At 45.4% G+C, this 13,279-nt stretch overlaps 1 protein-coding gene across 1 annotated transcript in view; it reads left to right on the top strand.

Moving 5' to 3' along the window:
• Positions 1 to 13,279, top strand: part of PAK1 (p21 (RAC1) activated kinase 1) — a 121,364-nt gene that overhangs the window by 62,414 nt on the left and 45,671 nt on the right. Inside the window, 3 exon segments of the mRNA XM_043993208.1 lie at positions 3,983 to 4,020; positions 9,354 to 9,417; positions 9,420 to 9,505. Of these exon segments, the coding sequence (XP_043849143.1) occupies positions 3,983 to 4,020; positions 9,354 to 9,417; positions 9,420 to 9,505 (188 nt within the window).

The raw sequence follows: 13,279 nt of genomic DNA, 5'->3' as shown, positions 1-13,279 counted from the left end.
CGGCAAACTGGCTGTGTTTTGATAAATATGATTGGGAAGTGCATGCCTAATGACATTCCCCTGTGGTGAGCTGGGCTGGTTCATTCTCCTCCAGGTCAAAGAGAAGTGCACAGATGGCGGGATAATAACAACTCATATTTCTACAGAGTTTGAAGGTTTCACAAAGCCCTTTGTTCACAGTGACCCTGGGAGGTTGTTGGTGCAAATGTTATTCTCCCCGTTTTGTTGATAATAAAACTGAGGCTCAGAGAGAGAGAAGAAGAGACTTGGTTTTGATTAAGCAGCCGGCAAGTGAGAACTGGAATGATGACACCACCACCAGCTCCTGTTGCCTGGAAGGTGTCCCCGGAGAGGGGACACCACCCTCAGCCCTGGCTCAACAGGCCCTAGCTGACTAAGGACATGCTTGACCAGTCCTGGTGTCACCATAATCCAGGAGACTAGCCATTGATCTGTGGAGTAGGAGAGCAGCAGCCACTGCCAAGAGCCCCAGGGAGGCCACCAGCTTCTTTCCTACCTTGAGGATGTTGATCAAAGTAGGGAGAGTACAGCTCTGGGCTGGTTTGTAGGCTGGTCCCTCATCCTGAAGTGGCTGAGCTGTGTATTCTCTGTATTGAACGCAAATGCAGAAGTGTGTTCCATGAGGTACGGTTGACCACAGAAGGATATGATTTGAAAAAATAATGGACCGACTTCTCTTCTGTATTGATGCACTCTACTGCTTTGTGGATTCTCGCTTCATTGTGGGAAGAAGTAGGTTGGAACCAGAGTTTTCTTATGAAAGGAATTGGGGCTCTGGGGTCCTGTGGCTTTAGTTTGTGAATGAGGAAGGTGCTAGAGTTGGTCAGATGTTTAGCTTAGATTTCCTGCTTTCTTATCAAATGGGTATGAAGAATCTTTTCTCATCTTCTGTGCTGGGGATGTGTATTAATCAATTAATCATAAGAAGGTTAGAATAGGAAGGGACTTTGGTAGGATTTTTTTTTTTGGTCCAACCCCATCTCATCTTATAGAAGGGGAAACTGAGGCCCAGAGAGGTGTGACATAGTTAAAGTCTGTGAGTTTATGGGACAGCTGGGACTAGGACCCAAATATCCCGACTTTCTGCCTCATTGTACTCTAAGTAACTTAAAACTGTTCATGGTGTCTGGGATTCCATACTATTAAAAGGGAGTCATTTTGCAGATGTATACCCAGGTCCTCTGATTCCCAAATGTCTAGGGCTTTTTCTTGGCTGCATCATGTTCTTGCTACCCCCCACACTGCCTCCAGTAGGAATAAGAATCCCTGCCATTTGTTCGTCTCTTTCCCCATCTGTTCTTCTCATTTGATTGATTGATTGACTGTATCCTCAGAACAACCCTGTGAGTTTGGCAGGCAAGATTTTTTGTCCTCATTTTACCAATTAGGAAACTGAGGTTCAGGGAGTTGATTTTCCCAGGGTCACATGGCTGGTTAGCAGAGCAAGGCCCATAACACAACAACAACAACAACAACAATAGGTATTGCTATGGCATGTCACAGCTTGCTAAAAGCACTTTGCGTATATTCGCTCATTTGATTGCCACAGTAACCAAGTGAGGTAGGTACTACAACTGTTATTCTCCTTCACTTTACAGATAAGTAAACTGAGGCTCAGAAAAGGAAAATGACCTAGGTAACGGAGTTAGTAAGCGCCAGAGGTAGTACTGCAATGCTGATTAAAAGATGAAGTGGTCTGTGCCAGGCTGCCCAAGGTTGAGAGCCTCGGGGAGAGGAGCAACACTGTTCTTTGCCTGTAATTGGATGGGACATGATGAATGGCCCTGTTCCAATCTTAGAATAATGAAGCTTGTAAGCTTCAGCCCTTCTGTCCCTGGGGGAGAGAAGACACGGACATGGGGAGATTGATTCGGAGGGTGGACAGTCAGACTGGGTCACGACTCATCTGTGAAGGCTTGGGGAGAGAGGAGGGGTTGTCTCCCTAGCACCAGCCAGGAGCTCGTGTCCTTGTTTTGTCACTGTCTTTCCTTCTGAGGTTATTTTTCTTCTGACCTTAAAAAAAATCCCCAAAACTTCTGGAACATTGAGGTCTGATATTCCCAGGATTCAGATGGATCATTTCAAGATATGCTAGAGGGTGATGGAAACAGTCTTCTGTGACCACAAGGTCTTTGACAGTGTGGTATACTGGAAAGAATGTTAGGGTTAAAAGAATTGAATTAGAATCCTGGGGCTGGCATCGCACTAGCTTAATGACTTTGGGCAAATCACTTTGCTTCTCTGAGACTTTTCTCATTTATAAAAAAAGGGAAGTATCATACTTGTACCACCTACCGAATGTAAACAAGCTCTGTATTTATTCTCCCACCCTCTGTACACATTGGCAAGTTGGTTTCCCAGACATGGCCCCCATGAGCTCTAGGGGGTATCTCTGAAGCACTGGGGAGTTATTTGTTGAATGCTATCTAAAATGTAGGTGGTGCAGTGGATAGAATACCCAGCCTAGAGTCAAAAAGGCTCCACTTTCCAGGTTCAAATCTGGCCTCAGACACTTACTAGCTATGTGACCCTGGGCAAGTCATTCGACCCTGTTTGCCTCAGTTTCCTTATCTGTAAAATGAGCTAGAGAAAGAATTGGCAAACTGCTCCAGTATCTTTACCAAGAAAACCCCAAATGGGATCACAGAGAGTCAGACATGACTGAAAAATGTCTGAATAACAACAGAGCTTATGAGTTCTCAGTGGTGGTTTCCCCCTTCTAAGGTTATCAGTTGATATCAATTAGTTAGCCAGGCTTAGTATTTAGAAAAGAGTGTTTACTTAGGTTGTAGAGTAGGAACAATTAAGATGAAACATTCCCCCCAGAAGTCTGTGAAACATGCTCCCATCAGTACATTCAAAGCCATGGGGAAAGTGGGTTCAGGTTTAGAGATTGTATGTGGTAAAGGGGTAATTCAGAGATGCTGGACATCCTTTTCTTCCCTTCTTTTTTTTTTTTTTTTTTTTTGCGCGGGGCAATGGGGGTTAAGTGACTTGCCCAGGGTCACACAGCTAGTAAGTGTTAAGTGTCTGAGGCCGGATTTGAACTCAAGTACTCCTGAATCCAGGGCCGGTGCTTTAACCACTGCGCCATCTAGCTGCCCCATTTTTCTTCCCTTCTTGAGGATCTCTTCCCTCAACATCCTTGATGGGTAATGAAGTTCCCCTTAGGCACAGGTTTTTTTCCTTTGGGGCTCTTCATAGAGCCTTAATATTGCATCTCAATTTGTTCTTGGCTCCAGATAGAGACAGTGCCATTACCTATTTTGGCTATGCTGTTAGGACTCTAATAAGATGGCGAAATCCAAATCTTCTTGACCCTCAGGAGAGGAAGGCCAAGGTTCCTTCCTCTCTCAAGCAATTCCTTTTCAAACTTTTGGCTGGGGGGCAGCTAAGTGGCACAGTGGATAGAGCACCGGCCCTGGAGTCAGGAGTACCTGAGTTCAAATCCGGCCTCACATACTTAACACTTACTAGCTGTGTGACCCTGGCAAGTCACTTTGGCCCCAATTCTCACTAAAAAAAAAAAAACAAAAACCAAAACAAACTTTTGGCTGGAATACTTTCTCCTGGCTCACTGCTTGCTTGAATCTCTGATTCCAACCAGCTTGATGATTTTATACAAGCCCCAGCGGGTATAACTATGTCCATCAGCTAATCCAAACAGACTTCCTGTAACACCTTAGGGTGACCTCATTCACACCTGGTGAACAATTGAGGTGTGTTCTCACCTGTTAAATGCATCAGGGCTAAGTCAGTAAGATGATTTTGACATCACCCTCAAATCTACATGGATTTTGCAAAAAAAAAAAAAATGCATTGTAGTCTTTAAAGCACTAAAGTTATTGTTGTTATCTTTTTTATAATTGGCCCATTTGGCCTCTCAGGATCTTAGTGAGGTATAATCTTTACTGGTTGTCTAACGATGTCTAAGTCTCTTACTGGCTTTCTTCTCTTACAGATAAGTCGACGGAAGATTACAACTCATCCAACACTTTGGTAAGCCTCAGTTTCTCACTTTTGAGACTAGTAGGTATAGGGGCAGCGGTGGGCTTCATTCATGGGGGAGAGCTATGCCCTCTTCAGAGTGGTGGATGGTTATGGGACTGGTGGGGAATACAGCATAGTTAAGAGTAGGACCAAGGAAATGAGGCTGCCACGAATTTGATATGTTCTGTGCCCGGACACTTGTTTCCGAATCTGTAAACGGAGAGGGGTGGATTCGATGTCTCCTGTGCTCCCTTCCAGGTGGGAAGTTCCTCCCAGCCCCCATTCTGCATTTGAGGAGGGATTCCAGATCCAGTGTTTTGTTCCAAGGTCCCTTAGAGCTCTTGACATCATCTGTTTTTGAGGCTTTATCCCACGCTGACATTCTCTAGTCTTTTTCTATCTCTGACTTTCCATGACTTTGAAAATAGGTAGCCCTGCCATGTGTTTAGGAAACAGTGGCCCGAGGTTAGGGCCAGATGGCCAATAGGATGGCACCAGCTCAGCTAAATCCTGTACTTTAGGAGCTAAGAAAACAGGGAGGCTGTACAGGTCCACACTGCGCCAACGCTGTCCTTTGACCATTTGGCAGCATCCCCTGATGCTCACTCTCTGCTTCTCTCTGCCTCTGTTTCTCTCTATACATACACAAATATACATATATAGAGAGAGATGTAGATATCTATAGTTGTGGATCTCTATATAGATAGATCTTTCTATATCTAATTTCCTTTTTTGAAGGGAAAACCATGGTAGGGGGAAGAGAACAAGCATTTATTAAATGACTACTATGTTGCAGGCACTATGCTGAGCTAATATTATCTTATTTGATCCTCACAATAATTCTGGGAGGTAGGTGTTATTATTGATATCTAGTTTATAGGTGAGGAAACTAAGGCAGAGAAAGGTTGAGTGACTTGCCCAGGGTCACACAGGGAGGAAGGAGTTGAACTTGAGGCTTACTGACTTGGGCAGCTAGATGGCACAATGGATAGAGTGCTGGACCTGGAATGAGGAAGACTCGGCTTCATGAGTTCAAATGTGGCCTCAGACACTTTACTAGCTGTGTGACCCTGGGCAAGTCACTTAACCCTGTTTGCCTCAGTTTCCTCATCTGTAAAATGAGCTGGAGAAGGAAAGGATACACCACTCCAGTATCTTTGCCAAAAAAATCCCAATCAGGGCAACTAGGTGACATAGTAGATAGAGCACTGTCCCTGAAGTCAGGAGGACCTGAGTTCAAATGTGGCCTCGGACACTTACTAGCTGTGTGACCCTGGGCAAGTCATTTAACCCTGATTGCCTCCCAAAAAACCAAACAACTCAAATGGGGTCATAAAGAATCAGACATGTCTGAAATGACTTAACAACAACAACAACAACTTACTGACTCTAGGCCCAGAGCTCCATCTAGCATGCCACCTAGCTGCCTAAGGAAAAAAAAAACTTCTAATAATAAGTAGCATTTATATATCACTTTAAGGATTCCAAAGCACATACACACACACACACACACACACACACACACACACATAATCCCCACTGTGTTTGTACGGAATTTTATATTCCTCAAAGTCTTTACATATCTGTTATTTCATTCATTGATTTATTCAACCAGCAATTATTAAATACCTAATATATACATCCATCAGATCTGTGTGAGGTGCATAGCAGGAATTATAATCCCTACTTTACAGATGTGGGAATTGAGGTCTAGAGATGCAGTACAACTTAGTGGAAAGAACACTAGATTTGGAGTCAGTGGACCTGAGTTCAAATTCAGGCCCAGTCTTCCATTTGATGTTGGGCAAGTCTCTAACCCTCTCTTGGGCCTCACTTTCTTTGCCTGAAAAACATTGGAATTTGTACTAAATGACCTCCAAGAGCCCTTTCCACTGAATCTCCTAATCTTATGTCTAAGGTCTCCCATCCAGGACTTGGGACATAACCTAGGCCACATGACTCCTTCCGCCATGCCAGGAGACCTCCCAGAAGACGGGAGGGTGCTTTCTTCTGCTGAGTAAACAGTCTTTGCTTTGGCTCAAGGCATTCAGTGTCCAAAAGTCCACTTGGGGCCCACATGCTTTCTTGACCAAAGTCTAGTCTGGTGGGGAGAGTAAGGCCGCTTGCACCTTTCTGTAGGGCATGTGTGGAATCCTGGAGCCTCCAAGTCAGGGACCTCAGAGGCTACCTAGTTTAAGTGAACCCTGCGTGCAGGAATCCTGTGTAGTGTGGCTTTCCTAAGAGGGACTCTTCCAACATCTGCTTGGATGTGTCTAGGGCCGTGCTCTTTGCTTACCTTGGTGGCTGTCCTGCTGTGGGGCAGCCCCCATTCTCTGTTGGGAGGTTTCTTCCAGCTAATAGGATCAATGACTTTTCCAAGTGGATGAAATCCTTAACACAATCTTGTCAGTTCTGGAAGGGATCAATCAAGCGATCAGTTAGACATGCATATGTTGAGCACATGCTGTGTGCCAGGTACTTGAGGCTACACATACAAAAATGACATAGGCCTTGTCCTCAAGGTGTTTATGTTTCAGGAAGCATAAACAACACTCATCAACAAAAAATATATTTAAAAAAACCACTGTAAAGGGAGTGGTGCCTGGGGAAGAAAGGGACTTTTGCCCTGGGGAGTCCCCAGGAGTGTGCCAGGGACCTTTGTGACAGTTGTAATGGTAATTCTGATCTGATTCTTGTGCTCTGGACCGGAGGTGGAGGCTGGAGCCTGAGCCCTCTCAGGAGGGATGTCTGTACTGGCTGAGCCCTGTGTGGGTCTGGGCATCTGGGACGGGCTAGACTGAATGAGGATCGACTGAGTGACTGTGATCCTCTGCCTTTACTTTACAGAAGAGGAGACTGAGGCTGGTGGGGAGGAAAGGTCATGCAATGAGGAAGTGGCAGAGCCAGAATTCAGACCTGTGGTCCTCTCTCTAAATCCAGAGCTCTTTTAATACACCACCACCCTCAAGCTCTGGGAGAAAGGGAGCGGCCCTGTGGCTTCTCTGATAAGGGGACTCAGGGATTAAAAAGTCTCCTTTTACCAAATTTAGGGTCAGCACCATCTTGTCAACTTGGGTCTTAGAAAGTTATCCTTTGTGTATATACAGGTATACATGCATATCGCAGATAGACACACATATATAATGTACACATATGGCAACACACATTGTATATGCACACACATGTATAAAGAATATAGATATTTAGATATAGATATAGGTATATAGATAAGGATAGTGCTTTGCAAACCATAAAGCACTATATAAATGTTAGCATATTTATGAACAAATAAAAAAGCACCTATTAGATGCTTACTGCATCTAAGCACTGGGCATAAAAGTAACAAAAGACTATTATTTCATATTATTCCCTCCTTTTACCCATAGACTCTCCTCCTGTGGGACCACACTGAAACAAGCTAATTCTACTTAGAAATTAGACCATGAAGAACCTCTCCTTTTGGAGGACTCAAAGAACTGCTTTTCTTTGGGCGGGGGCAGGGCCCAGTGGGGAGATAGATGAGAGCTATTAAATCACCTTCCCTCAGTAGATTATCCTCTCTTTCTTTTCATTGCTAAATACCCCCAGGTCCTTGACCTGATCCCCAGTTGGTGTAGTCTCTGGTCTCCTTCCAATCCAAGTCACTCTTGCTTCTACTAGTTGCTACCCGTTTCTCCTCCTCACAATGTATGAAATGTCTGAGAAAGGTGGCAATATCTTATTCTCTGTGGGGGCTAAGGAAGCAGATCCACTCAGCGAATTGCCGTGGTTCAGTGCCCTGCATTTGGACATTGTCTGGCTATGTAGGGAATCACTACCTGATTTCTGGCTCCTGCCACGGTGTGGCATGAGGATGGCCTCCAAACTCCTGGGGGAACTGATGTAGGGCTTGGGATGGGAGTTAGCCCAGGTCTGGTAACTGGTAGCCTGCTGCTCTTTGCCCACTTCCCTTATCTTGAGCTTCAGTTCATCAGCTCATTGGTTTAGAGCTGGAAAAGGGTTTGGTGGGGGCAATGAAGGTTAAGTGACTTGGCCCAGGGTCCACACAGCTAGTAAGTGTTTGGGTGTCTGAGGCTGGATTTGAACTGCAGGTCCTCCTGAATCCAGGGGCTGGTGCTTTATCCACTGTGCCACCTAGCTGCCCCTGGAAAAGGGGCTTAAAAGATGAGCCTCTCTCCTTCCTTTTTGCAAATGAGGAAACTGCTATCCAGCCACTTTCAGTGACTTTTCCCTGGTCACAGGAGACAGTAAGTCAAAGAGGAAAATTTGAATCTCGATTCTCATTCCCAAATCAAGGGTTCTTCCTTTGTCATCACATGCTTCTCCATTAATCCTTTTTATTCTGTCCTTCCTTTCTGCTTGTGTTTGTATTTCTGATGCTTAGTGCAGGGCCTGGAACACAATAAATGCTTCATTAAATGCTTGTTGACTTGGTAGTAAATACAGAAGCAGAGGAAGGGGCATTGGGGAAAGGCTTGCGGTAGAAGGTGAAATTTGAGCTTGGGATTTGAAGGAAGCCAGGAGGAAGAGGCAGAGGAACAATACAGGGGGCGTCTCCCAAGGAAATGCCTGGAGCCAGGAGATGGAGGGTCTTGTTTGAGGAACCAGCCAGGAGCCAGTGTCCTCTGGATTGTAGAGTGTGTGTTGGGAAGTGAGGTATGAGAAGCCTGGAAAGATGGGGAGCAGCCAAAAGACCAGTTATCGCAGTCTGGTGTTAATTAAGGTGTCATGACCATGAGATTGGTCCCTTGCCCACTGTCAGGGCCACATTTGCAGGACTGCTTGAAAGAAATGGAGTGTATTTAAGTCTGCCACGTGGAAGAAGGATGACCTTTGTTCTGAGTGGCCTAGATCGAGAAGCAGTGGCTGGAAGGCTCAGAGAGAGACAGATTTTGGCTCAATGGGAGAAAACGTCCCAGTGAGAAAGCTGTCTGAAAGGTGAAGAGGCTGCCTCTGCAGGTAGTGAGATGCAGCTCGCTGGGGCGTCTGCAGTGGGCAGCTTGTTGGCAACGTTTTGGAAGAGAGTGTGGGAAAGACTAATAGCCCCTGAGTCCTCTCTCAGTCTGCGAAGGTTTGTGATTCTTACTTTGCCTCTTATCTTGGCCTTTTGAAACAGTGAGGTGAGTTATCAGCGAGATGAGACCGTTGGCCCAGATTTACACCCAAGACGGGGGGAACGTGGCATGGGCAGATCAACCTTTGGTAGGAGGGGGGGAGGAATGATGTCCGGGCTTTAGAGCTTCGGTACGTTTCTGAGCATGCTTGTGAATGGTGAGGTCGACAACTCCATGGAGGTCATATCCCAACAGAGTGGAACTGATCTGTATTTGCTTCTCGCTTAGAATGTGAAGAGTGTGTCTGAGACACCCGCCGTCCCTCCGGTTTCAGAGGACGAAGATGATGAAGGATGACGCTGCTCCCCCCTCCGGTGATAGCACCTCGGCCAGAACACGACAAAATCGGTGAGTTCTTGGACCCATCCTTTTTGCTGTCAGTAACTGGGGCGGAGGTAGAATCTTGGGGGGGAGAGATGATGCCTGGAGACCTCCCAGAGGCCCGGGGAATACAGTGAGACATCGTTTGGTCTTTAGCAGCTGGCACACACTTTGAAGCATATGGGCCTCAAAATGAGGTTGTGTGACCCTGAGAGTCACTTACCTGCTCTGTGTTTGAGACATCTTTTGGGATGGTACCAACCTACATTCATAGAGGGGATCTGAGTTTCCTATACCAATAAAATCTGAGTTTCACTCCAATCTCTATCCCCATGAGCTAACGTTCTTTAAAACTGAGTGAAAAATACAGATTTTAGGCCAGTTCTTGCTCTCCCTTGATCTTGGTCTAGTGACTTCTCTGAATCTCAGCTTCCTTATCTGTAAAATGGAGATAATAATGATTATTTTATCTTTCTCACAAGGCTACTGGGGTGGGGTTTGTACTTTGTAGCAAATGCTCTAGAGAAATATTATCTATATTTCAACCCATCTCTGAAGCAATCCATTAATGTCATTATCCTTATAGGAGAAGAAAAGAAGTGATAATATAAGAAGAGCTGGGGGCAGCTAGGTGTGCGCAGTGGATAAAGCACCAGCCTGGATTCAGGGAGGACCCGAGTTCGAATGTGACCTCAGACACTTGGACACTTACTAGCTGTTGTGACCCTGGGCAAGTCACTTAACCCTCATTGTCCCACCAAAAAAAAAAAATGAAGCTGCTTTTCCACACACATCAAAAAGAATAGCTAACATTTATTAGCACTTATGTATTTATATAGTTATATAGCATATATATGTGCCAGGGCACTGTGCTAAGTATTTTTATTATCTCATTTGATCCTCACAACAGCCTTGGTAGTGCTACTGTTCACCCATTTTACATTTGAGGAAACTGAGGCAAACAGAGATGAATGACTTCACACAGCTAGTAAATATCTGAGGCTGGTTTAGATTAAGGTCCTCCTGACTCCAGGTCCATCGCTCTAGCCACTGTGCTGCCTACAGCCTATACAAAGTCATCCACAATGTTAGTCGTTTACCTGCTGTGAGTATAAGATGTATTTAGTCCCTAGGAGAGACAGAAAGAGAAATTACTTTGTGTTCCTCGTTCCCAAGGGCCCTATTATGTTCTAGAAATATGATACTCAATAATAATATAACCAACTATAATACAAATCAGAATGTGTTAAGGGGGAGAGGTTCAGAGAAAAGGTCAGGCAAAAGCTTGAGTAGAGATCATTTTTAGCTTGAGGGAGAGAGGGAATCAAGGAGGGCTTCATGGAGTAGGTAGGACTTGAGTTAGGGCCTTGAAAGAAGGGGAAGAATTTTCACGAAGGAGAGATGGATAATTAGGTATGGGAGAGGTTTGGGGGAGGAGGAAATGCATTCTGACCATGAGGGGAAGCCTGAACAAATACGAGGAAGCAGGAGAGGGTAGGAGATGATGAAGGAATGGCAAATTTCATGATATAATGAAGAGTACTGGTTTTATACTAATAATAGTTACTATTTATATAGTAATTTAAGGTTTACAGGCACCTTATAGATATTATCTCATGTGAACGTCAAAACAACCCTATGCAGTCGGCACTATCAGTACCACCGCCATTTTACAGATGACAGAGCTGAAGCCAAGAATCGTGTCTTTTGTTTTTTGAAGCTCAGGTTTTCTTTCTTTCTTTTTTTTTTTTTTTGGTGAGGCAGTTGGGGTTAAGTGACTTGCCCAGGGTCACACAGCTAGTTAAGTGTTAAGTATCTGAGGCTGGCTTTGAACTCAGGTCCTCCTGAATCCAGGGCCAGTGCTCTATCTACTGTGCCACCTAGCTGCCCCAAATGAAGGATAGATTGGGGGGGGGTGTTGTCTAGATAGGTTTTTTTTTTTTTTGTGAGGCAATTGGGGTTAAGTGACTTGCCCAGGGTCACACAGCCAGTAAGTGTTAAGTATCTAAGGCCGGATTTGAACCCAGGTCCTCCTGACTCCAGGGCCGGTGCTCTATCCACTGTGCCACCTAGCTGCCCCCGAAGCTCAGGTTTTCTTGACTAGCTAGGTGGATAGGGTACTGGACTTGGAGTTGGGAAGACCTGAGTTAGAATCCTGCCTTACTAGCTGAGTGGCCCCGGTGAGTCACTTATTCTCTCTTAAGCCTGTTTCCTCATCTATAAAGTGGGGGGCAATAACAGCACCTACCTCCCAGGGTTGTTGTGAGGATAAAACAAGATAACATATAGAAAGTGCTTTGCCAAACCTTAACACACTAAAATAAATGCTATTTTTTTTTACTGCTATTGTTATCATCATCATTATTATTGTAGTCCGAGGGTTCAAATTCCTATCTATGCCATGTATTCTCTGTGTGCTCTTGGGTAAGTCACATCGCATCCATTGGCCTTCCTTCTCCTCATCTGTACATGTCAGGGAACTGACCTAGAGGATCTCTCAGGCCTCTCACACATCAAATGGTCATGGACTTGAGCTTGGCTGTCTTGGGGGGAGTATTTGTAAGGGAGTGGTAGGAGATAAAGCCGGAAGGGCTTCTTCTCCTTTATACCTGCCCTGCCCTCTCGTGTGACTCCTCAGCCTCTCTTCCATCAGTGTTACCTTAAGTGCAGTCAACACGGTTTAGTTCTAGGCTGAAATGAGTCACTCTCGTCTTCTCCTGGGAAGTCGGGAATCACAGTTCTGCAAGATTTGCCTGAAAAATTAGCAGCACTCAGCTTGTGAAACCAAGGAGCGTGATGGATGGCACCCCTGGGGATGTATAGCCACGGTAGCTCTTATCCGCTGTGAAACTCTTCACATGCTGGATATTGGCAGTACTTCTGTCGGGCTTCCTTTTTAGACCCTCGGGGCTTTGAGATGTGGCAGCCCCAGTTCCACTGGCCAGAGAGCCAGGACACCTGAGGTCTAGACTTGGCTCTGTCATTAGCCTGTGGCATGACCTTGGGGAAGTGACTTTCTTCCTCTTGGTCTTGGTGGAGAATCAGAGAAATGCAGGGTCTCTATATTACACAAATGTCTCGGGGATGCCAGCCTTAAATTTGATATTAGGGTGTGATGTGGATTTCTGAGAGAATGAGAGATCAGTTACCAGTGGAGGATGCTTTGTTCCACCCTGGCAATACCCACTAAAAATATAAAAACTTGGGGAGCAGTGATCTAGGAGCAGAAGAATTGAACACAGCAAGAGGGGAAAGAGCAGACAGGTCCCATTCATAAATACTGTGATGGCTACCCCCCCCCCCAAAAAAAGTGGGGCAGCTAGGTAGCTCAGTGGATAAAGCACCGGCCCTGGATTCAGGAGTACCTGAGTTCAAATCCGGCCTCAGACACTTAACACTTACTAGCTGTGTGACCCTGGGCAAGTCACTTAACCCCAATTGCCTTACCAAAAAAAAAAAAATACTGTGATGGCAAAGATTGGAGAGAGCAGGTATTTGTGGATTAGGAGTCAGGAGACTTGGGGGGCCCCAGTCTTGCTGTTGCCATTGGCTTATTGTGTGTCCTTGAGTTAATCACCAGCCCCCCCCCTCCACCTCCCCACCCCCGCCTATGAAACTTAGAGCTAGAAGAGACCTTAGTGAAGAAAACTAGCAAACTCCCTTGCCACATCTAGGTATTCCTTCTACATCATCCCATGCCATCTACTATAGGCTCTCTCGGTGATGAGGAACTCACTACCAGCTGAAACTGCCCATTCCATCTTGCTTTTTAGGAACAGAGCAGAAATCTTACTTATACCTTCCCCCACAGTTCCTAGTTTTGTCCTCTGAGG

This window comes from Dromiciops gliroides, chromosome 3 (genome assembly GCF_019393635.1).
Source record: "Dromiciops gliroides isolate mDroGli1 chromosome 3, mDroGli1.pri, whole genome shotgun sequence".
NCBI classification, from domain to species: domain Eukaryota; kingdom Metazoa; phylum Chordata; class Mammalia; order Microbiotheria; family Microbiotheriidae; genus Dromiciops; species Dromiciops gliroides.
Note: the sequence above shows the minus strand (reverse complement) of the source record. Positions and strands in the feature narration are given on the sequence as shown.